General features: G+C 54.3%; 1 protein-coding gene across 1 annotated transcript; it reads left to right on the top strand.

Moving 5' to 3' along the window:
• Nucleotides 1–23,237: 23,237 nt before the first annotated feature.
• On the top strand, nucleotides 23,238–24,056 carry LOC136381429 (putative proline-rich protein 21). Its single transcript, XM_066350171.1, has one exon. It carries the CDS (start codon nucleotides 23,238–23,240, stop codon nucleotides 24,054–24,056), a length of 819 nt encoding a protein of 272 aa, XP_066206268.1.
• The last annotated feature ends 1,027 nt before the right edge of the window (nucleotides 24,057–25,083 follow it).

Below are 25,083 nucleotides of genomic sequence, written 5' to 3'. Positions count from 1 at the left end.
GGGCCTGGAACCCCCTGCAGGACTCCCGGAGGCACCGGGTGCCACGGGCAGCTTGGGGGTAGGGGGACTTGACCTCAGATGTGTCAGGCTCATGCGTTTCGGTGCCTGCCAGTCTTGCAGGAGAGCTCACTCAGTTCAAGGGGCTTAGACTCTTAGGACTTGGAGACCCTTCGGTCCTGCTTTGGGCCAGGGCCAGATGGGGGACGCCAGAAGGTTGGGGAGACACAGAAGAGGCGGAGTCCCAGCTTCACATCGAGTTCCCCGTCTGTTTCACATTAGGTGAACCCACGACACGGCCATTTTTGCTGGTCAGAAGCAGTACAGTGACAATTTCATTGGTTCAACCTATTCTATTCGTGTTCCATGTAAGTTCTTATTTGAACCAAATGGGGTAGGGTTAAATGTATTTGATGTAGTCCAGCTTCCTGACATTCAGATTGGGGGTGAGTCGGGGGACAGGCTGGACAATGTCCTGCCCCAGCCACCAGGGGCAGCAGTGGGGACGTCTCCGTCCGCAGCCCTAGTGGGTGCCCTGGCATACACACAGAGCCAGCCTAGGGCGGGAATGAGCAGGTGGAGATCCCACGTGGATCCACTTATCCGAGCACAGGCATTCCCTGTACCTGGCGTGTGGCAGGCCCCTGACTAAATGCTGGGTCACGGCAATTAGGAGGACACGGAGCCTCCCCGAGGCCCTTTACGGTCCAGTCCGTGAAGCAGACATTGAAAAATGCTCCATGAAGGCTCAGACCGTGCCTGAGCAGTTGTTACAATGGTGATAAATGGCAGGAAGGAAAGGGTGTGCAGGTGACCCTGGGACGCTTCCTAGGCGCGAAGCCCCAGGCTGGCCGGAGTGAGGGGGCAGGGCAGTGCCTTGCTCACAAGGAGGTACGGTCCCTTCCTTGGAAGGACTGGGCTTTCCTGTTCTGCCAAGCCCGGGTGTGACCATGAGGTGTGTCTTAGCCAGGGGAGTGTGAGCATGGGTGATGGGTCACTTCCAAGTGGAAGATTCAAGAGTCAGTGGGTATTTTTTTTTCCTTCTGCCACAACAATTAATACTTCATTAGCGAGAGTCCGGGTAGAGTATCGTGCAGAACAGAGTCCTAGGACGGGCAAGCAGGGTGCCCTGGGCAGTTAGTGAACAGATAGCCCACCTGCACGCCAAGAATGAGAGCATCTTGGGCACAAGCTGACCCTTCTTAAAGGCTCAATTAATGTGAACTACTATTAGCATCACATTATAATCCTACTGTAACTCACGTCTGGAGAATGGCTTGCAGGCAAGTTGGACATTCTTCATACTCCCAGACAATGTGGACTCTGGCAGCCAGGGCCTCCCATTCTCAGAGGGGCCTCCCATTCTCAGAGGGGCCTCCCATTCTCAGAGCCTCATGACCACAGAAGGACTACTCTCTTCCCTGCTCTTTTAAAAATCCCAGAGAAGACTCCTATTGGCCAATTGGGGGTCACATGTCTGCCTTTGAACCAATCACTGTGGTCTTTGGGTAAACTCCACCTGACTGGACCAGCCCATTCTTTTTCCCAAATCTATTACAGGAAAACAGAGGCCAGAGTAATTGTGACAGGCAGGCTTTCCATTTTTATATGCTTACACAACCATGGACTGCATACTTAATGATAAAGAAGACTTTGTACTGGGCACCAAGGAGGGACATAGGAAGGATACTCAGAGAGGTTTTAGGGCTCAAGAAAGCAGAAAGGTACAGCCTAGATCAGGGGTCCCCAAACTACGGCCCGCGGGCCACATGCGGCCCCCTGAGGCTATTTATTCGGCCCCCGTTGCGCTTCCGGAAGAGGCACCTCTTTCATTAGTGGTCAGTGAGAGGAGCACATTGACCATCTCATTAGCCAAAAGCAGGCCCATAGTTCCCATTGAAATACTGGTCAGTTTGTTGATTTAAATTTACTTGTTCTTTATTTTAAATATTGTATTTGTTCTTGTTTTGTTTTTTTACTTTAAAATAAGATATGTGCAGTGTGCATAGGGATTTTTTCATAGTTTTTTTTATAGTCTGGCCCTCCAATGGTCTGAGGGACAGTGAACTGGCCCCCTGTGTAAAAAGTTTGGGGACCCCTGGCCTAGATCTTGTCTAACCCACTACATAGACACAGCCCTGTGTTACCTTGCCCTGGAAAATGGCCCTCCTTCCAGAAAGCTCTGGTCCCTTCCCAGCAGCTGGCTGTCCCCTCCTCCCACCCCCAAGGAGTTAACAGGCAATACAACTCTCTCCTGGGCCTGGGAGCCAAGTTGGATGAGAATGAATGGGGCTCTGTGTGGCATCTTGTAGCTCTCTCAAGTCGGCTCTGCGTCCAGGCACCGTGTCCTTGTGGCTGCTGTGTCCTCTTCTGTTTATAGTGCTGGGCAGCTGCTGCATCTGCCCCTCTTCCCCGGGTGCCCTCAGCGGAGACGGCAATGGAGCCACTCAGCTCTGAGATGCGTGGCTTGACTCTGTCCGCAGTCCAAAGCTTCACACGATAGGCACCGCAGTGAGCGTGAACCCGGTCTACTCCGGTCACTGAAACTCACCAGCAGGGAGACCTGGGACATCGGAGCAGCTGAGACAGAGCTGGGCGGGAAGGAGCATGAAATACAGCTGCCGTGACGTGAAGAAATCAGGGTTCTTCTTTCCTGCATTACAAGAAGTCCGGCTCTAGTGGCTCAACCCGGAAAGACCCAGGAACTCTGAGGCTCACTGGGTTTCTCCCTCGTTTCACGAGCTGCCCGCTGCTGGGCCAGGCAGCACACCCATCACCAGGCGCAGTGAGGGAGGCGGGCCGGGACGAGCCTGGTCTGTCTTTTCCATCAGGAGAGCAAGTCTTTCCTGGAAATACTCCACGGACTTGGGTCTCATGGGCCAGGTCACAGTCAGCGGCCACTTCTCACCCAGGAGAGGCTGGCAAAACAGGTATTTGGCTTCTCTGCTTCCAGGGTGGAAAGCAACGAATGAGAAAGAGTGTTGGGAACAACTGTAGGTCAGACACCCAACCACGTCTGCTCCAGAAAGTTCCGTCTAAGCCCCATGTGTTAGTTACTCCGCTAGGGCGGCCGTAACAAAATACCCCGAACTACGCAGCTGGAAACACAGGGCCTCGTTGCTGCCCAGTCCTAGGGACGGAAGTCTGAGGTCGGGGTGTGGGCAGGGTGGGTTCGGGCTGCGCGCTCCCAGAGACCCTGCCCCACGCCGATCCCCACACTTCTGCTGTTTGCTTGACCCGTGGCAGCGTCGCCGGACCTTTCCCTTCGGACTTCACATGACGTTCGATCTCCCTGTGTGCGTGTCTGTCTCCAAATGGTCCACTTTCAGGAGAACACCGATCAGATTGGTGTTCATTTGACTTTTTTTATAACCTGATTACCTCTGTAAAGACTTTAACTGAAGTCACATTCTGAAGTCCTGTGTGTGGAGGGGTGGGGGGGGGGGACTTCAACATCTGAATTTAAGGGGGGCGCAAGTCAACCCCCCTCACACCCGTTTCCTCATCTCTAAAAGGAACGAAGCGAGAGCTCGTGCTCCCACGTGGGCGTGAGACTTAGACGGGACGAGCTTCAGAAGGCGCTGCTACCCTGGTGCCTGGCCCAGAGACAGCCTCGCCACCCAGCTGCTAGAGGGGACAGCTTTCAGAGCTCCACACCCCCGTGGCGGAGACTAAAGCCAGGACCGATGAAAGGGAGGTGGGACCAAGGAGGAGGGGGGCCCATTGATACCCAGCCCCGGAGTTTTCCAGCAAATCCAAGGTGATCGCCAGGATTTCCAGCCTTCCAGCCAAAAGCCTGCAGGACACACATGACTCAAGAACTCACTAGCGGGCACCCGTGTGCCAGCTCTGCCCGCTCCTACTGCCAGTTCAGGACAGCTGGTGGCCTGAGTCAGTGGGACTTTTGTCTACAATTCAGGGTGGCCCCCACATACTTGGCAGCCCTGCTGGGCACACATTTCTAGGAAAGCAACCTTTAGCAGTTCCAAGGGAAAGGCGGGGTGGTGGTGGTGGTGGTGGGGAGCCCTCGCCCTTGCCTGGCTGTTCCCTCTCTTCTGCGCAGGGACGGAGTTCGCCTCCTCTGCTGGGGTCACTCCTGAGCCTCGGAGAAGCAGGGCACACGGCGGTCCCGCGGGTCCTGCGGGGTTATTCTCCTCTGCCCCGCAGTGTTCTGAGTCAATGACAAGGCTCTTATCAGTGGTGGGGGCTTTATTGTTCTGCCAGGACATCTTCTCTTTGTCAGAAAAATACAATAACTTGTTATAAGCAGTACTTTTTTAGGTTTACCATGCAGACAGACTAATTGTACCTTTTAATCTGGGTCATACTGCTCTTGCTTATTACAAACTGGCTTTGAATCCTAAATTAAAGCTAAAAAGAGAAGGTTGTTGTTGGTGTGGGGAGGGGGGGTGTGAGGAACATTTGCAAATAATTTAGAGGCAAAATTACCTTCAGACAAACATGATGCCGTGTTGGGTTGAGATACTTACCTAGTCCCCAGCCCTGTTACGCTCTGGTTGACCCAGAGGGAGGATGGGGGACAGAGGGGGCTCCCCATTATGGAACCTGGCTGCTCACGTGAATTGTGAATTACAGCGACCCCTCCTCGCTATGCGATAGGGTACAGAACCAGGTGTAGCAGGCTGGGTAATGGCCTCCAAAGGCATCAGGTTCCAATTCGTAGGAACTATCAGTGTCACCTTATTTGGGAAAAGGATCTTTGTAGATATAACAAAGTTAAAGATCTTATCCTGGGTGATCTAGGGTGGGGGGATGAAAAGAAACCACAAGTATCCTTATAAGAGAGAAGCTGAGGGAGATTTGACACAGACAAAGGAGAAAGCAGAGGTTGGGGTGATGAGGCCACAAGCCAAGGAACGCTGGTAGCCACCGGAAGCCAGAAGAAGCCGGGAGGGAACAGATTTTTGCCCGGAGGTCCTGGAAGGGCCATGGCCCTCCCGATACCTTGATTTTGGTCCTGTGAACTGATTTGGGGCTCTGTGCCTCCGGAACTGTGAGAGAAGAAATCCCTGCTGTTTGATGCAGCTCAGGTTTGTGGACATTTGTTACAGCAGTCTCAGGGAAGCAGTCCAACTCAGCCAGCCCCCTGCCTCCGGAGGGGAAGTTCTCTGAGTGAATGAACCAAACCCACGAAACTTCAAGGAAACGGGTCAATTCTCTAAGAAACAGAAGTGCCCTGTAGCAACACAGGAATCTATTTGCATACAAACATATTAATTACAAAATCATCTTCATTAGTTATTGGAATAGGAGACTTTTAAGGATATCATGCTTGGTCACGCTGGTGGCCTTTCTAGACTTTCCGTGTTTAAAGGGGATGTTGGCTACCTTTCCACTGGATCAGAGGCAAGAAGAGAGGAAGAAATGACGGAAGGGAAGAAGAAGGGGATGGAGTTTGCAGCCGCTTTTGCCCGAGGATCAATGTGCCAAGCACTGGGCTAACTGCCACTCTCCCCAGAGATCACCCTGCAGCTCTCTGTGATCCTGTTCTGTCTCTCCGTCTCACACACGAGCAAAGCTGAGGAGCAGAGAAGCAGAGCCGCCTCCTCCAAGTTGCAAGACCGTATCGTACAGCTGGACAACACACCCTCCCACCATCAAAATCAGACCTCCGCGTGTCCACGTCCTCTGTCCGGAGGCTCAGAACCTCACACATGCAAAGAGGCCTTCCCCTCACTAATGCAAATGCAGAAAGCTCGCGCGTGTGTGCGTGCGCGTGTGTGCGTGCGCGTGTGTGCGTGCGCATCTGTGCGTGTGTGTGATGCCACATAAACCACTGCGAGACACCTCATTCCCAACGAGGTCAGCTGGAAACCACTGTCGGGCCTGACCACGCCGGCGCAGCGGGGAGGCCCTGTCCCTCTGGCGCAGGGCGCAGTTGGTAAAAGCAGCGCAGGCTGCTGCCGCGCTGGAAAGCGGACGCTCTACCTGCCGGTGCCCAGCCTCGCCTCGGCCCCATCTGTGTGCTAGAGGAACGTGTCCAGGAATCCTCACTGCCATAATGCTTGAAATGCAAAATCAAGTCGAATAATGGACCAAACCAACTCTCCGTTAACAAGATAATAGGTAAAGCGCGGTCCTCCGTCCGCGGGAAGTTTGGTTGGCCGTCACACTGAACCCCACAACTCCGGGCCACCGCGTGGAGCACTAGCGACCCGCCTGGGGGGCAGGGAAGAGCGGCCCGGGGACCGCAGCAGCAGGGTGGTGACGTCTCAGTTTTTAAAGTTGGAAAAGCACAGGGACGCACGCGAACCTAGCGAAACCACATCACCGAGGCGGGCAAGCCGAGCGGGGCGGCCAGGCCCGGGAGAGAAGGGACCGTGACTGTGTTCGCCGTGTTTTCCTTCCGAAGCTGAGGGCTGGGCATCCCCATGTTTATGGAAGTATTCTCGGCGGCTTCCGTTGCATACCTGAAATATTTCGGCATCATGCCGTCTTAAGAGAGGGAGGGAGAGGGTTTTACTTTCTGTAAGAAGTGCCACTGGGGTATAGTGGGGGTTGAGAGGTGGCCAGACCATACATGAAACTCAGAGAGGCTTCTAATTTCCCAGCGCCCGGGCAGAGGGGCCCTGCCAGTGGCGGGTGGGCCAGCCCGCCGCACGGCCGCCCACAGCGGTCCCTGCCAGTGGCAGTGCGGCCACCTCCCAGGATGCCACCCGCGGGCGACAGCAAAGCGGTGCACATTCCCCGGGAAGCCGTGTCTCCTCCAGGTGAAGGATGGGCTCGCTCCATCTCTGTCACCTGCACGGAGGAGGAAGTGCTGGAGAGAGACAGATTAGATCATCTATTATCGAGCAGGCAGAAGAGAGGCCGTGGAGGCACCTGCCGCTCGCCAGATGTTCTATCCATCAACAGGGTCGTGGGGAGGGTGGGCTTCCCTCCTCCTCCTCCTCCTCCTCCTCCTCCTCCTCCTCCTCCTCCTCCTCCTCCTCCTTGTCCCCCCAGTCCAGCCTCTCCGGGGAAGGATTAGACAAAAGACTGCATCATGGATGGGTTCCCTCCCAACTGGCCAGAGGATGGGGTGGGGATGGGAACACTGCAGGCAGCCCTGGGGGACCTTGCTTCTGGGCTGTGGAAACACCAGAGAACAGAGGGTTAATCTGGAAGTCTGGGTGTGAGGTCAGCGATGAGGTGTGATGGAGAGCTCCCCTCGAGTTCCTGAAGGAAGGCCCAGTCAACACTACAGTCATCGTCTTGGTCTTCATTGTTGCCAAATGCTACTCAAAGCCAGGAACTTTAAGAGTCTCACCCAGAGGTTTTCACTGGCCCCTGGCAACAATGTTGCAAGAAACGTCCCCATGTTACATCCGGGTTAGTGAAGGCAGGGAGCCATAGGTAACCAACACAAGGCTCCCCAAAGTGGACTCCCCAGAACATGCTGTCTCCTCTGCAGCGCCACTGACCTGTCTGGGGTGGGCCTCTGCTTCCCTGTGCTTCCGTAACACCCCGGGAAGGGCAGCCCACCCAGGACCACTGACTCTGACCATGCGTGGCCCACTGGCCAAGACCCTCAGAGCCTCAGCGTTAAAACAGGAACCCAGGGAAATGGCACACATCTGCCTGGCAGCCAAAAGGCTCTTTGCAACCTGAAGAATCCTGAGCCATGAGGAAAGGTACGGCTATAAGGGGGTGCCAGAGACAGAGAGAGACCTGACCCATTCTCACCGGGAGAGCCCCGCCCTTGCAGGGACCCCCTCATGCCCCAGCCTCTCCTGCTCGCTGGCCTGTGGGGAGCAAACAAGGGAGAATGACAAGCACCCACACAGACACCCCCCCCACAACCACCACACACCAGAAACCTGGTCTCCCCCACCTCCAAGGCGCTTCACCATCTCATCTGAAAACCTCTCTCTATGCCTCCAGTGTTCCCTTTCAGTGGCTTGAGGGGAGCCCCAGAGATGGAGAGATGGCTGCCCTATAGCGCACCCTGAGATGAGGCACTTACAGAGCCAACATGTGGCCTTAGGCTGCGGAAGGTCCCAGTGGTGGACCCGCAGGTGTCTGACTCGTAGGAGAAGAAGGAGCAGACAGGAAGAGGAGGGCAGCTCTCCCGGCCCGGAACACAGTGTGCTGTGGACACAGTCCCTGGCCCTGGCCCTGGCCCTGGGGACACTGGAGCAATTAAGCCACACAAGAGGAATTACACCTCAGAATCTCACAAGAATTACAGTGGCTCTACCTCGGGGCCACTCTAGGCTGGCCCAAACCCCCTCTCTTCCCCAGATTATCCCATCAAATGCCAGGTTCACTCTCAAAGCCACGCCCAGTTGTCCCCACCTCTGGATATACAGGCGAATTGCACATTCCCAGTCCAAGGGAGATGTGTTAGTCTGCTCAGTTTGCCATAGCAAATTCCAGTGACCGCACAGCTCACACTAATTGATTTCTCACAGTTTTGGAGGCTGGAGGTCCAAAATCAAGGTGTTGACAGGTTTGGTTTCTTCTGAGGCCTCTCTCCATGACTTATAGGTGGCTGTCTTCTCCCACGGCATTCCCTTTGCCCCTGTGCCCTAATTTCTTCTTCTTATAAAGATACTGGTCAGATTGAATTAGAACCCTCCCTGATGAACTCGTTTTCATTTAATTAGCATTCTAAAGATCTCTCTAAATACAGTCACATTCTGGGATATTAAGGGCTAGGGCTTCAACATACTTCAAATTTTGAGGAGACACAGTTTCCTTAGAACAGAGAATTATGTTGTGTGTAAAAAGCTTACACACAACATGATTCTATTTACATAGCAATCTCGAAATGACAAAATTACAGAGACGCATGAAACGATTGCATTTCTGACATCTTCCCTCCCCCCATACTCCCTGAGGCTTTTACTCATCTCTGTGTGGTGGCCTCATCCAGTGTCTGACTCCAGAATGGGTGCTAAATATCAGCTTGTTGAGTGAATGAGTAAGTAAGTAAATGAATGAATGAATGCATGCGTGAGAATGTCATGACTCCAGGCAAGGAAAGCAGGTGGACATCTGGAATCGTGGACCACCCACATGAGAGATTTAGAGAGAAGCCCCAACAATCCGCAAGGTGACTCTGAAACAGAGGACAGCAACATTGTCACCTAGACTTCTTCTTAGGAAGGGTGTGGCTTCAGAGGGCTGTGTGTCCCCCGGCACCTGTGAAACAGGTGAGCGGCTGCACCTGGCCAGAAGGCAGACAATGACGAAAAGTAGAACCGGAAGTTGAGATCCAGAAATGAGGGCAAAAGACTCCGTTCTTTGGGGAATGGCTACCCCAGGTGCGGGGGCTCTATAGAGGATGCCCGGGCTCCCTCCAGAGGACGATCTGGAGCCAGCTCTGTCCCCAGACCTCTTCCATTCTCCCTGTGCCTCTCAGCTCCTCCAGGCCCTCCCACCTGCTGGGTCCAGAGGTGTCCCCTTCCACCCGCCGTCAGTACCTCTTGCCTTAAGATTGTGAATCAAAGCATGTGCACTGTAGGTTCCGGGAGCTGGGCGTGTGCTTTCTTTGGAGACAATTTGGGAATGGCTGAGATGACCACCCTGCCTGATTTACGCAGGACCAACCAAATGGGAGGTCTTCCTAGGCTGGCTTCCCTCTTCCCTTTCAGAATCTGCTGTTCAGAGACCAGAGCCGTTACCTTGAGGGAGGGGTGGGGAATAAAAGTCTACTGTATGTTTTTAAGAAAATGGAGCTGAAACGATTTAACTTCAAATCATCGACTGAAGCAATAAATTAGAAAGAGACCAAAGGTCAGGAAATCATAAGGGGGGGGAGTGCCATCCCCAGGAAAGAGGAGGATTTTCTGGGACAACCAGCAGCCCTTCACGGAGAGGCTGCTAACGGGCTGGGCTGGCCCCGGCCACTTGAACCCTTGGGGGAAGAGTTTGGCCCAGAGAGCATGTCCTGGGGTTGTCTGTGCTGGGGTCTCCATCCAGCTGTCCCCAGAAGGGCAATCCCAGGCATGCCTGCTTTAGGTCAGAGAAAGAAACAAAGATCTCAGTGGGGAATAGACATCCTCCTGCAACCCAACAAGGAGCGCCTAACGGAGGCTCTGGTGGGGATCTTCAGAAAGGGAGTCCTTCTAGCTCTTCTCCAGCTTCTGACTTGATTTGGGACTTTGGGCAGTTTGCATAAACTCTCTGGCAGTGGGACTCATCAGCTGCTCTGGGACCGGAAGGGCAGAGAGGGGAAAAACAGGCTGGCGTGAGTGCGCCATTTCAGGGCACGTTTCTACCCTCTCCGTCTCCGTTTTCTTCGGTAGCGGCGCCTTCTCGGTACGTTCTTCCCTCAGGGTGAAAAAAAAATGCACCCCATCCTGTCAAACCTGTTCTTGGGCAAGGGTTTCCACAAAAATCCCAGGATTGAGTCTCATTGGCTGGAGTCGGGTCACGTGACCGCCCCTAACCCAATCCTGGCCGCGGGGAGATGTTCCAGTGGGCCGGGCCTGGGTCACACGTGACTGCTCCTGAACTGGAACCGGGAGCTGGGAGTAGAGGTCAATTCCACCAACATTCTAGAACCAGGGTGGAAGACAGCTGTTGCTCCCAAGGACACTTGGGGTGACTCTCCCAGAAGCGGGTGTGGACCCCGAGGCAGCAAAGACATCAGGCACCCCCCCGACCCCCACACACTCACCCCTCGTCCCCTGGGCACGGCGGGTGCTCAGCTGTCCCTCCGGGCAGGCCCGGCCCTGGCCCGGCCCGTTCCCCGCAGAACTGCTCCCAGGGCCTTCATGGGAAGGGAAGAGTTGCCTGTGATTTCAACGGGACTGGATCCTGGTCATTTGTGTGCCTTTTCCCTCCTTTTCTCAGGGGTGACCGCAAGTCGCTCCGCTAGAGCTGCCCTCTTCGTGGCGCACAGTGAGGCCTGCGGTCCGAGGCCTTTCTTTCTTTATTTATTTGTTTGTTTTTGTTTTTTGTTTTTTGTATTTTTCTGAAGTTGGAAACAGGAAGGCAGTCAGACAGACTCCGGCATGCACCTGACTGGGATCCACCCGGCCCGCCCACCAGGCGGGGATGCTTTACCCCTCTGGGGCGTTGATCTGTTGTGGAAGGAACCATTCTAGCACCTGAGGCAGAGGCCATGGAGCCATCCCCAGCGCCCGGGCCATCTTTGCTCCAATGGAGCCTCAGCTGCAGGAGGGGAAGAGAGAGACAGAGAGGAAGGAGGGGGGGAGGGGTGGAGAAGCAGATGGGCGCCTCTCCTGTGTGCCCTGGCCGGGAATCGAACCCGAGACCCCTGCACGCCAGGCCGACGTTCTACCACTGAGCCAACTGGCCAGGGCCGGTCAGAGGCCTTCAGACCAAAGGCGAGAGAACAGCCAAGGAAGCGAGGGAAGGCCCAGGCCGGCTGCTGGTGCAGCTGCTCCCCCTCCGCCACGGCACCTGCCTCTCCCGCCACTCTCCAGGCGGGAAGAAGGTGGAGGAGCCAGAGCCTGGGCCTGAGAAGCCGGGCGGGCGAGGCCCAGCTGGGGCAGATCCGGACACTGCAGGAGGGGACTGAAGCCGGTGCTGCCGCCACTGAGCCAGGAAGCGCTAGTGGGCTCAGGAGCAGGTGCTCGACGGAGCAGGAGCAGCGTTTTAAGCGGGCTCTTCTGGGGAAGCGTTTCCGGGAGGGATTAGAGCAGAGAATCCCATGAGCTCTGCCAACCAGTTCATCTTGGCTTCTGTCCTCTGGGTTTTTCCCGACACAACTCAGGAAGTCCTGGAGAGATGGGTTCTTCCCTCGCCTTCCAGGTCACGCACATCAGAGAGGCGTTCTGCTCCTTGAGTCTTTCTTTTATGTATATATATATATATATATATATGATAGAAAAATTTTAGATACTATCAGAAATGTAGAGAATAGTCTAGCAAACCCCCCTGTGCCCGTTACTGGACTCCAACAATTATTATTAGTGCAGGGCTACTTCCGCTTCATCTAAAGCCTCCCTCTTCCCCTCGTCGTCCTGAATTACTTTGAAGCTAATCCAGACACCGTATATCTTTAAGATGCTCAGATTGCCACGGCCCCAGAAAGATCTGGAGATTTCATTCTCCTGGAGAAGAAAGGAATCCGGTCTGTTATTCCTACGTCATTTAGCGAAAGGAGAAGCTCGCCCCTTCCTCCTCCACAAACACAGCCCAACTCTCCCTTGCTTGATAGGATACTTCGCGTCTTTAGTGGAGGAAAATCATGGCACTCTGGTTACTCTTGTCTGCAGATGGCCGGCTGGAGTGACTGCGATGTCACCCCTCGGGGTGGGCATCCCCACTGGCCTCATCCTGCCATCTTGCCCACCCCCAGCTCCGCCCTCGTTCTGGGTCCACAGCCGCGCTTTCTGTCGGCTCTCCACTCCTCTTCCCTGATTTCCAGGGTGGGTACCTCTCCCTCCTTCCCCAGGATCACAACACACAGAGACGGCCCGGGGAACCACGACAGCCTGCAAAACCCCCATTGCTCTTTCCACAACCCCAACTCAGGACCCTCCCCCGGCCAAGCACCATACCAGCCCGTCATTGTGGCAGGAATCAGAGAGAGAGATGGGGCCCCTAACGTAAACACGGCTGCCCTGGTGCTTTCGATCTGTATGTGATCTCCTCCCCGGCGATCCTCCTTGAATAAACTAATAAAGGCAAAACAACAACAACAACAACAACAACAAAAACTAAATTTTTTTCGAGAAGATTTAAAAAAGAGAAAAACACGCAACCAAAAATTATCATTATCCTTAAAGAGCCAGAGAAAGATAGCGAGGTCCTTCTCAAGTTCCCCCAGCGTCCCGAGCAGCTGCAGAGGACATGAAAGCAGGGGTCGGCGGAGGGAAGATAGGGCATATTTCAAAGCCGACGGCAGCCGTTAGAAAAACGTGCGGGGGGCGTCGTGCGGAATAGGCCAAGTGTTTGAAGTGGACAGGATTTCTAGCATGTTGCCTTGATGCCTGTACATACTTCATAACAGATGTCTGGTCTCTCTGGGCAGATAATCGTCCTGCTGTAAGGTTGACTTGACCTGCTGGCGCGGGCCGGCTCCGCACGCCGGCGCGGGTAACAAATGACCCCCAGCTTCTCTCTCTGCTTTTTTACTAGGGGAATGCTCAGCCACGCTTCCTTTTAAGCACATAATTACTCGGCGGCCACCGAAGCCCGTACATCCCCCTCTCCTAATGGCCACGGAGCCATTCGGCCGTAATTTATGGGGACAGGGTTCAAAGTTTTAATAATATTTGGATAATATCATTGCGCACACGTCGGTGGCGTCGTGATGAATAGAAGGAGAAGGGGCCTCATTTCGATTCCGTCCACGACAGGGCGAGCGTTAACGACTGGGTGCCCGGCGTGGCCTTTATGGAAACTGCCACCAGGCCATCGGCTCGTGAATTATAGATCCGGGCATGAAGGATTAGAAGCAGCGGTGGGATCACACAGGGACGCTTGTTCCTGAGGGACTGTCCTGTTAGGGCCTCTTCCTTATGCAGATAAATGAATTGCAGGGGGGACCGAAACGGTGTAAATAAACCCTCCCTGGGTAACGTATTCGTATATCAACATAAAAAAAAAAAAAAAAAAAACCCAGTGCTGGGGCCCACCCTCGGAGATATTTATGTTTATACTCTCTGCTCAAGTGGCTCCCTGGTTTTCTTGGCTTCTTCCTGCTCACCTCGTGATTCCCACGGCCTAACGGCACCCCTGGGCACTATTCTCGGCCCCTCTGCAGAGCCCGTTGGCGTGGCACGCCGGTGGGCTCGGAGAATCCCTTCGGGGCAGGCTCATGGCTAAGGGATGCTCCGTCCAGTTCAAGACAGACTTGGTTAAGATCGCCCCGGTGGTGCCTCAGGGCTCCCCGGTGCCCTGAGAACGGAGGAGTGGGGTGGTCCACAGGCAAATGCCCTAAAAAAGCAGAAAGAAGGGATGTGGTCTCAGCCGCAGCCCAGTGAGGAGGACCCTGAGCGATGATCAAAGTCAACCCTCACTGCTGCTGCCAAGTAGCAGGTGGTACAAGCGAGTCTCAGAGAGGAGCTGGAACCCTCCCGTACACTCGCAGCGTTGTGGCCAAGCCAAGATTCCTGACGCCCAGGGTGTCCCCGGGGCTGCCTTATCTGGCCTGAGTGTTTTCATCCTCCACCCCTCAAAAAAGTAAACACTCAAACGCCGGCCCCCAAACGATAATGTGAAGACTAAGACAACGTCTGCCAACTTCCTCCTGTTGATCTAGACTGACTCACCCTGAACTCTGACAACGTTCGCGTGCCGTGAGCCATCGCTGGGCTTACACGCTTGATATCCATTTAATCTGAAGGATTTATTTGGAAAGAACGGCAATTAGAGCTGCACCTCCGAATCACCGGGAAATGGCACGTTTAAATCTCTTTCAATAGCTTACCGGCGCCCAAAGGAGCTCTTCTCCTCCCTAGGCCCAGATTCTGACCGTGCGGTGTCACTGACCTGGGCCTTCTCACGGAAACCAGGAGCGTTCTGGGCGGGTGTCAAACATCCCGGCTGGTTCTTCCACCAGGAAGCACCGCGTACCCGCTTTCTGCTTTCCCCAAGCCTCTAAAGATACATTCTCTTTTATGTTGCTGGAAGGAAGAAGGTAGCAGGAAAAGGCAATAATGTCTATCGAGCCCCAACATGTTCTAAAAAACTGTCGTACAAACAATTAACTGCTTTCTGGTTCACAGTTCTATGAGTTTTAACACAGGTGTAGAGTCCTCTAGCCGCTATCCCAGTCAGAATTCAGAACAGCTCCGTTATCCCCCCAAGACTCTCTCCTGGCTGTTCTTTTAAAACCTCAACCCCCTCATCCGGCCCCTATGCCGTAAGCCCCGCCCACCACTGGGCTGCTCTCCTCCACCCCCGAGTTCTTAGTTGGGAACGTCCGTCCTACACGACATCCAGTGTGTACTCTGTGGAGACTGGCGTCTGTCACGCGCCCTCACGCCTTTGAGGGTCTCCAACCGCTTGCGCGCACCTACGACCCTACAGGACACTGTCTTTTCGCCGGAGTAGCGTTGGATTCCAGAGCTCCTGCTTAGAGATGGGCGTGTCCCAGGCACTTCGTGGGATGATAAAATAGCTCGCAGCCAGGAAGCTCTCCGTGTTTTATTGTATTACCGCATTTACTCTGTCAGCCACCCAATTGGGGCCGCTACTGGCATTCTGCCCATCTTGCAAATGCAATACAAAGGTTACATTGCTTTCCCAAAGTCACAAGGCAGGTAAGGGCAGGAATCAGCTGTAAGGTAAGACTAGGGTCCAGACTGGTGATTCATAGTGGGGGAGCATGAGTGTTACTGTCTCTAGCAAGAAGACAGGAAACTTAGGCCCTGGTCTGTTGGCTCAGCGGTAGAGCGTCGGCCAGGCGTGCAGGAGTCCCGGGTTCAATTTCCAACCAGGGCACACAGGAGAAGCGCCCATCCATCTGCTTCTCCACCCCTCCCTCTCTGCTTTCCCTCTGTCTCTCTCTTCCCCTCCCACAGCCAGGGCTCCATTGGAGCAAAGTTGGCCCAGGTGCTAAGGATGGCTCTATGGCCTCTGCCTCAGGTGCTAGAATGGCTCTGGTTGCAACAGAGCAACTGCTCAGATGGGCAGAGCATCGCCCCCTGGTGGGCTTGCCAGATGGATCCTGGTTGGGCGCATGCAGGAGTCTGTCTCTCTGTCTCCCTGCTTCTCACTTTGGAAAAATACAAAAAAATAAAAGAAGACGGAAAACTTAAATTCCAGGGAAGTATAAGTGGCTAATAGCACTCCCTTCCAGAAGCAGGCTGTACTAAGGAATAAAGTCAGCTGACATGACCAGAAGAAAAACAGGCCAAGGGTGCGCTGTACCCCCTGTCATTAAGGGGGTACTCACCATGTTTACACCCACCCATACACCCCCCCCCCCAGGAGAAAATGGCACCCTACGTGAATCCAGGGGCTGATAAATAGGGAACATCCTGGCCTCTGCCCATTCTGCCTCATCTCAGGAATTGGGAAGGTGGCCAGACCTGGGGATTTGGAATCAATTACCATGAATCCTGGGGTTGTTGACCTAAGGCTCCCAGAAGGGCAGTCACTAACCTTCTCACCCAGCCGGACATGCTGCTGCTGCTCTGGGGACCGTAACTGCCTATCAACATGACGTGGGGTCCAAGTGCCAACTCACCCAGTTTTGTGCAGGTGGGGAAACTGAGACCCAGAAAGAGAATGGCCTACCCCCAAAGGCAGACAACCAATCAGTAGCAGGTTTGAGGCCATAACCTAGTTCCCTTCCTCCACGCATTCACTCTTCATTCATTCATCCGTCCAACAGCTGCCAGACTTACCATGTGCCAAGCACTTTGCTAGACGCCAGAGACAAGTGATGAGTGTGATCCAGTACTTGCCTTCATGGGGTTACAGTTTGGGCAGGCAGGAAGGAAGACATTAAACCAATGACCAGAACCAAATGGATCATTGAAAACTACAATAAAGGCTGTAAAATTGTCTTAGAACTCTCAGGTGGTGTGTTTTCCCATAAACCCACCTGATTCTGTTTCCTAAAAGAATCTGAGGCTGAAAGTTCCTAGAGCAGTAGGAGCCTCCATGGGACCCCCCTCCCCAAATAAGGTCATGCCAAAATATAGTTCTATAGCTTTCTATTGTAGACACCGAATGTTGGCTCCCCAAATGGTACCAACACCCTATTGAAAGGTCACAGGTGAGTCTGCAGGGCAGCGCACCACCCTGGCAGAATTTGTGCAACATCTTAAAGAGGGTCATCTTGATGATAAGTCTGAGCTCCGGCTTAAGGAGAGTTTTTAACAAGGCCGGAGGAAGAGCTGGTTCGACTTGGGTGAGGACCATAGTAACGTAACAGCGAGGTGATGGTTTTGAGGGGAGGGTCTCAAAGAGTCTGGGGATATAAAAATGTTGTTGGATGCTTCCTATTGAAAAGTTGATGAAATATTTCCTTAATGAACAATAAAGTTAACCGATCGGGTGCAGTGTTTTTTCAACCGCTGGCCTGCTGGAAATTAATTTCACCCCAGTCGGCGAAAGAGTTAACCACCCGGATGTTGTAGGAAGATTATACAGCCTTTAAGCGTTGGGTCTTATAGATTGTCTTCATACACCATCAGGGAGGGTGGTTAACTCTTTAGTAGGCTGACAGGAAATTTCTGGCGGACCGGAGGTTGAAAAACACTGCATAAGAGTGTTCATGGGGTGGTAAAATTATGGTAATGAAGACAATAAAACAGTAAGGTCATGTTGCTATAGATTCTTAGTCACGTGGGGTAAATGTTTTGGGTTCTCGTCGACATAATAACTGCTCCTCCTAAGCCAGCCAAGCGAGGCAAGGACAATAATAACCTTCACACTCGACGCCAACCGGTGACTGTGAGGACGGCGTGAGGCGACCTGTGTCACAGATGCTCAGCCTCGGCCGTGAGAGGGGCCGACACGAGTCCTCCAGCTTGAAACGGGGAGCCCCGATTCAAACGCAGCTCTGTCTGTCTGTCTGTGTCTGTGTTCTGTCACCGCCCCGGCTCAAGGAAAAGAGGAGGGAAATGACACATGATCCCACCACCAGCAACCAACGGCAACCTTTTGGCCATTGTTCTTTTAGTCTTTTTTAAAATTTTCTTCTGGGAATAGACAAGCATGGAGAGGAGGTCCGGGCAGGGCAGCCCTCCGGGAGCTTCCTGGAGGCCGGCCGCAGCTCTGACTCAGTCCACGCTCAGACCCCCGAGTCCTGTCAAACAGGAACCAGAAGTCAGCCGATGTTTGTTAAGTGAAATCATTTTTGTTTCTATTGATTTACTCTGTAACCTTAGAATGAAATCTCCTAATATAGTAATTCTCAGATTTCAGAGGGAGGGTGTGTGCATCAGAAATCCCCAGGCTGCTGAACACCCCCGCCCCGGGGGGATGTTTCAGACCTAATAGGCCCGATGGGGGTCTAACGTCTGCATGTCCAGCGAGCTCCCGCATGAGGTTGGGGCTGCTGGTTCAGGGACCCCCTTTCAAGACCCGCTGCCCCAGTGGAAAGCGAGGAGAGGGCAGGGCGCTGGGGTACTGGACTGGGGAGCCCAGGAAGGACCTGGTGTTTCTACTCCCTCTTCTCCTATCCCATCCCCCACCCCCTTCCCCACCCCCGAGGCCTTCCTGAGCCATCAATGCAAAAGGTCAGAGACCTGCTCAAAGTCCAGCAGAGAAGCTGGGTGCACCCCACCTGGGCAAGGGCGGGTCCCCGGGGAGGAGGGGCCTCCTGTGTAGCCAACAAACAGAAGGGGCTCAGTCCCCCACCTGACCCGCTTTCTTGAGAAAGCCCGTGGCGTGACAAGGAGCATTGTCGACTAGCAGATGAAGAGGAGCGGGGTTTGGCTTTTTATTTTCTTTCCTTCTTTTCTTCTTCCTTTTTTTTTTTGCACTGAGAAAAGCCATTAAGGGATTAACACCCCGATTTATGAAAATGGAGGAGATAAAGGCACAATGGGGTGACAGCCCTGTGTAAACGACACATTCATTTCAGGGACAGGGCTGTTAACTGGGAGAAATGGAGAAATAAATGGAACAATGAGGAGATGCTTTTACCAGCTTGTCATTAATTAGCCGGGAGCACAATTGTTTTATTGTCCTTTTTGAAAAATACAAAATTGGGAGGGAAAGACAGAGCGGGAGCAGAGCGATGATTCTGTGTCGGGGCTGACATCTGCTTTTCCCGTCCCCTGGCGGCCCGCCTCCGGAAGTGGCCGGGGAAGAAGACGTTTCCCCCGCCAAGGGGGGGGGGGAGGAAAATGCCACCCCCCCTCCGAGCACACCGACAACTCCTGGGCAGGGAGGGCGGCCTCTAAACTGGGGGGGGACTCCTTGAGGCTTCTACTCATCTCTGTCTGTGCCGGGGCCTCATCTGGTGTCTGACTCCAGAGTGGGTGCTAAATATCAGCCTGTAGAATGAGTTAGTGAGTAAATGAATGAATGAATGAATGAGTGCTCCGGCAGCAAGGCAGGGAGGAGCCAGGGTGGGAGGGGTGCGGGTTGTCCCCCCCCCAGGAGGACTCTAGTGGCAACTGGGAAAAGGGAACCACCTGCTGAGGACAGAGAGGCCAGCACAGGGGTCCCTCACTGTGTCCCCACCAGGGCCTGGTCCCCACCCGGGGCCTGGGGAGGTGCTCGCTCTCACCCATTTATGTCGTCTACCGTTGGGAGCTGACGTGTTGGTGACATGCCCATGTTAGGATGCATAGAATGTAAAGCCTTGTGCACACCAGAAAAGTGGGCTCAAATCCCACATCCCGACGGCAACGGCCGTTCCCGAGCCGCAGACAGTGCCAGCCCCGCAGTGGGGAAGGACGCACGTCTGGGGTCCATGGGTCCAGGGGTGGGGGCTTCTGTTAGCATGGGCTGCAGGGGCTGCAGGGATGGCTCAGGACCCTGGCGACGCACAGGGCGGGCATGCCGCATGTCTGCGGAGTCCTGATGGAGCCAGCTGGGCTGGGCGTGTGCTGGGGCGGGGGAGGGGGGGCCTGGCCTGCTCTCCTGGGCAGAGGTGCGGCCAGGCACAGGACGAGGCCGCCTGGACCCGAGTGGTGGGGACGCCTCCGTGTACAAGGGCCGTCTGTAAATCTGAGCACCCCACTTGACATTCCAACGTGTCAGATAAAGAGAAGTTGGGCAACGGTGGCTCTGGGTAGAAGGAGTCAAACCACCCCACAAGGGTTAATGGCACTTATAAAGAGAAGGAGCTCACAGAAACCAACAGGGAGCCAGGCAAGGAGGCCGTTACACAGCGTCCCCATTGTCCCTGCCCTCTGTGACTGTCCGTCATTGTTCGGCCTTTAATCTGGAAACACTATAGATATAAATGTAGCCATCTTTACAGCATTGTATCTTTAACAGGCGCAGATGAAACAATGCATCTTTATGTCTCCAAGCCTTACATTTATATAAAGATGTCTTTATTCACAAAGATTCTGACTGTGCGTCTCACAAATGAACGTTGAGTGGCCGTAGACTTCCATCCAGCCACCGCACACGTCCGGCCTCCCGTGTGCCAGGCGCTGGTCAGGGGCGGGGCCTTCGGCAGTGAACAAAGGCGGAGTCCCCCACCTCCTTCCCTAAGGAATTTACGTAGCAGATGTAAAGACAGAAAGTAAACGTATCGTCATAGAAATGAGCCACATTAACAATATAACAATTATCGGCCCGGAGGAAGATGAAGCAGTCGAGCGGGTGTATACCGTGTAGAATACGCCTGAGTCTGTGGATAGTTTATACTGTGTAGAATACACCTGAGTCTGTGGATAGTTAAGACCCTGCATGAGACCGCACGTGTCAGGTACCTGCAGGGGCTGAGCCCGGGAGGACGGGAACAGGTGACAGAGAACAGTGGGGAATGTGGAGCTGGGAGCCTGCCCACTGTCAAAAGGCAACCACTACTCCTGTTACTACTGAACTCGGGCGAGTGGTCGTATCTCGTAATCCTGACGCAAGGCTGGATTTTCGGGTGAACTCTCCTGAGTTTTACCCCTTTTACAGTTAAAGCAAACGTGAGGCCAGATGCACCCAGAAATCAGCATTTTATACTCTTCCCCCCCCCAATCTCTCATCAGGCAAGGAGAACTCATATGACACCTCTTCTTACCCTTTATTACCTGGCTGCCAGGAAACTCAGGGGACAAATTTATTATTATTATTATTATTATTATTATTATTGTATTGAATTCACTGGTCAATAGCATGATAGAGGTCAAGTTTGATTTGAAAGCTTGTAACTATTCTGCCTTACCTTCTCGGCAGAAGTCATCTTCTTTCTTCTTCCAGTTCTCTGAGTTTACTATGGTTTTTAGAAGTCCAATTAAAAGACAGTATGCTTGCTATTCTAAGCAACCTCTAGTTGTGATCAAGGAGGATTACATTCTAGCAAAACTAGGCTGTCAGAAAATAGCTACTATGACCGCGCTCTTTTAATAACCATGTACTAGAGGTGTTCGGGGAAGAAGAAAAAAATAGTATGTGATCAGAGAGCTTCTGAAGGTTTGCCTTTGGTTTGTGAAGCTTCTGGTCATGTCAGTGGGGTTTCCCCGGAAACGGAGCTGGCTGACCCTTCTCTGTGTCCTCCCCTCTTGCGGATTCCGTTGCCGCTGTTCCGCCCCTTCCTGAAGGCTCCCGTGCTGCCCAGCGATCTGACTTGCAACGGGCCCTGTCTCCTCCACGCACTGTCCCGGTGCCAGCTCAGCCTGCCCGCTGCTTTGATTCCCTAGAAAGGCACCTCTGGCTCAGCCCAGTGGGAACCCATGCCAACCCCCTCCCCCTGCCCAGATCAGGGAGGGGAAATCATTTGCATCTCATGTGCCCATTCTGGTCAGTTGGAAGTGGCTGCCGGAAACACTTGTGTTAAAAAAGAGTCTGAGGCCACGCTTAGGTTAAACAGGAAATGCGGCTGGTGCATCTGGGATGGCTGCCACGCTCAGCCAGGAGGCCTCTTCCCACGGTGCGCGGGGAGGGAGGAGCGGGCCGCCCCGTCATTCTGCCGTTCCGTGCCCTGCTAATAGCCGAGCACAGAGGGGCTCAGGTGAAATCCGAGGCCACTCTCTGGAGGCTGCAAAACCCCTGTTTTCTTTGGCCAACAGTTACCAGATTTTAGTGGCGAGAGCCCTGGGTTCCAGCTTGGTCATCTGTCTGCAGGGGTGTGTCACCTTGGTCAAGTTCCTTATCTTCTCTGAGCCTCAGTGTACCTCACTGTAAAGTAGGGATCACAGTTGTATCCTATGTCCCAGAGCAAATGTAAAGGCCTGAACTCAGTTGTTGTTAAGTATAAGCATTTCAGTCGATGTCACCTATTATTGTCCATATGATTGTTACGTTTTCCGGGGGTCACCCTCGAGTCTGTGTCTCACCTCACCCCCTCCTCCCACCAGGCCCCAGCACATGCCCTCCCCTCCCCTGGCCCCTGTCACCAGCTCTGGACTCTGGCACCGTTTCTGTTTCTCACAGTGATCTCAGGCCACTGCCAAAGCTCCGCTGTCCCTCAGTGCCCTGCTCTCCGGGTCACCGCGGTTGTGTTCCCAACTTCCCACCAGCTGACGCTGTGTGCCGAGACTGGGAACCCAATCGTTGCCTCACTGGACCCTGCACTGCCCCGCTGCCGTGACGGACACCCTCCCGAAAGCAAGGCCCACGTTGCAGCCTGCAGGCAGGATGCTCAGGTTGAGCCGCGTCGAGCGTGGTGGACCAGAGACCACCAGGGCCAGAGGTCCGCAGTGTCACGTCCCTGTCCCCAGAGATTCCTCGTTGAAAAGTTTCCAAGAGGCTGACCGGCAAGGGTTTGATATCTCATCCTGTGGCCGTGCCCGTGTCCTGCACGAGACCAGTAGGAGTCTGGGGAGATGGACACATCATCATCACTGTGTCCCCGGCCCTGGCACCGGACCTAGCCCAGGGGATACGCGAGAAAGGTTTGGCAGGTGAAAGAAAGCTACTCTTTCTTTCCAAAAAAGAGCTGAGAGTGCAGGCCTGGACCGCTGTGATTCTGCAAACCCCAGTCTTGAAGTCAGCCTAAAGGGACAAAATTGCTACAATTTCACTGTGTTCTTAAGAAAGTATCTGATTTACTGATGGGGGGAAAAAAAAGGAAGATAGAAGAGCACTTATAATGAGTTCCTGTGCAATACTGTCTTTGGCCAAAATCAATATGATCATCCCAGAAGGAATCTCCCGGCTCATGGACCAGTGAGGGATGGGGTCAGCAATCCTGGCTCCATGGACATCTGAGCCTGGACTGCGGCGCCAGGTGTCCCGGTTCAGAGCGTGGCTCTGCCACTTTAAAGCTATAAGGTCTGGGGTGAGTCCCTCAACTCTGGGCATTGACTTCTCATCTGCTGATGAGGATTATATAACATGACATATGGACTAGAACGACACCTGGTACATAGCCAGAGCTATCTAGTATATATTAGTTTTTATGATTATGCTTTTTAGTGGAGATTTTTAGATAGCTAGTCTTCGATTTCCCATCTATCAACTTCTTATTTGGGGAAAATTTGCTACTTTTTTGAGCCCACTTCTTTCAGCAGAGGATAAAAATGGAAGCTCTCCACCCTCCCAGAAACCCTGACAACTGGGGTGGAGGCGTGTCACCTGTGGTCCACCAATAAGAAATATCCACCCAGGTGATTGATTGGGCTCCTGCGATCCCAGAAGTTTGGGGTTGGGAAGCATTCCTGGGGCAGTGCTGGTCACCGCAGCAAGATGGCATCCCCCGGGCAGCTATGGCAAGTGTGCCCCATCACCATTCCCCCATCGCCATGCCCCCATCGCCATGCCCCCATCGCCACGCCTCCATCGCCACGCCCCCATCGCCACGCCTCCATCGCCACTCCCCCATCGCCATTCCCCCATCGCCACGCCCCCATCGCCCCTCCCCCACTGCCACGCCCCCACCGCCACTCCCCCACCACCACGCCCCCACCGCCACGCCCCCACCGCCACTCCCCCACCGCCATTCCCCCACCGCCATTCTCCCATCGTCACGCCTCCATCGCCACGCCTCCATCGCCACGCCCCCATCGCCATTCCCCCATCGCCATTCCCCCATCGCCATGCCTCCATCGCCATGCCCCCATCGCCATGCCCCCACCGCCATTCCCCCACCGCCATTCCCCCATCGCCATGCCCCCACCGCCATGCCCCCATCGCCATTCCCCCACCGCCATGCCCCCATCGCCATGCCCCCACCGCCATGCCCCCATCGCCATTCCCCCACCGCCATGCCCCCACCGCCATGCCCCCATCGCCATGCCCCCATCGCCATTCCCCCATCGCCATGCCCCCATCGCCATTCCCCCATCGCCATTCCCCCATCGCCATGCCCCCATCGCCATGCCCCCACCGCCATGCCCCCACCGCCATTCCCCCACCGCCATGCCCCCACCGCCATGCCCCCATCGCCATTCCCCCATCGCCATGCCCCCATCGCCATTCCCCCATCGCCACCCCCAGGAGGGTCCGCAGTGTCTCTGGTGCACGGGGGTGTTGACATGAATGTCCTCCTCAGGCCTTTCTGCGAGATGAACGCGCCCGGCGGCGTGTTCTCTGAGCCTGCCCCCTCCCCAACGACGCAGTGAGCTACCTCCTTGAATTAACTTCTTTCCTGCAGAAGTCAGCCCCAGTCTGCTCCTGCCACTGTGAACCCCGCCTGATCCAAGGGAGTGGGGCAGAAACATTTCTCAAAGCTCCGGAAGGATTTCAGCTGTAATTCGTTTACGTGATTGACTTCCCAAAGATACCTCTTCCCAGGGCCAAGCCAGAGGGGCATGTCTTGGGGATGGGACTCTGCGGCTGATGGACCCAACAGGTCATGTGTAGCCACAACCCTCACCAAGAGCCCTAGAATGGCTGGCTGCTCTGCCCTGGGGTGCAGTCCCAGCTCCTAGAGAGGCAGTACGAGGATGTAGAGGAGGAGAGAGGGAAGGCAGAGCATCTCGTGGCACCTACAGACTGACTGTTCTAGAATCACGTACAAGGATCCACGCGGGCCCAGAAAAACCTGGCAAGTACAGCCCGGCTCCCGACTGGAGAAAGCCCACCGTACAGGAAACCAAAGCCAGCTTTAAGGGGATTTTAAGGTATTACGGTAAATAAAAGTCAAGCAGTGTGATATCTTTGGCTAAAACCTCCCTTCTGCAGTGACCGTGAAGTCCTGTGCACACAGCTGGCCCGCTCTGGTCCCTGGTCCTCCTGCCCTCTGAGGCCGCAGCCGCTGTGGGGGACCAGCCCGCTGAACTGAGTTCATTTATCAGAGTCACCTGCAGACTGCAGGGCCCCGCCTCCCGCCTCCAAGGTGCTGAGTCAGAAAGCCGGGGCGGGGCTGAGAACCAGCATTTCCAGCACATTCCCAGGTGACGCTCACACTTGGAGAAATACAGGTGTAGGTGGAGAAAAGTGGGGGCCCTGGCGCCCTCACAGGGTGGTCCTGAGCTGCGGGACGTTCGTGGGCTGTATACTGCGTGTGGACAAGCACTGCCTGAATTTGAGTTATTGAACAGGAGGGGGAGGAGGGAGGGCTGGGTGAAGATGGGAAGGGCTTAAGCAAAAAATAAAGTAAATAGAAATAAAACCTCACAAACAACAGTATAGTGATGACCAGAGGGA

Source organism: Saccopteryx leptura, chromosome 9 (genome assembly GCF_036850995.1).
Source record: "Saccopteryx leptura isolate mSacLep1 chromosome 9, mSacLep1_pri_phased_curated, whole genome shotgun sequence".
Classification (NCBI taxonomy): Eukaryota; Metazoa; Chordata; class Mammalia; order Chiroptera; family Emballonuridae; genus Saccopteryx; species Saccopteryx leptura.
This window is presented reverse-complemented; position numbering and strand designations above follow the sequence as displayed.

Coding starts and splice junctions, on each gene's coding strand:
- LOC136381429 (XM_066350171.1), top strand. CDS start 23,238: ATGCCCCCATCGCCATGCCCCCATCGCCACGCCTCCATCGCCACGCCC.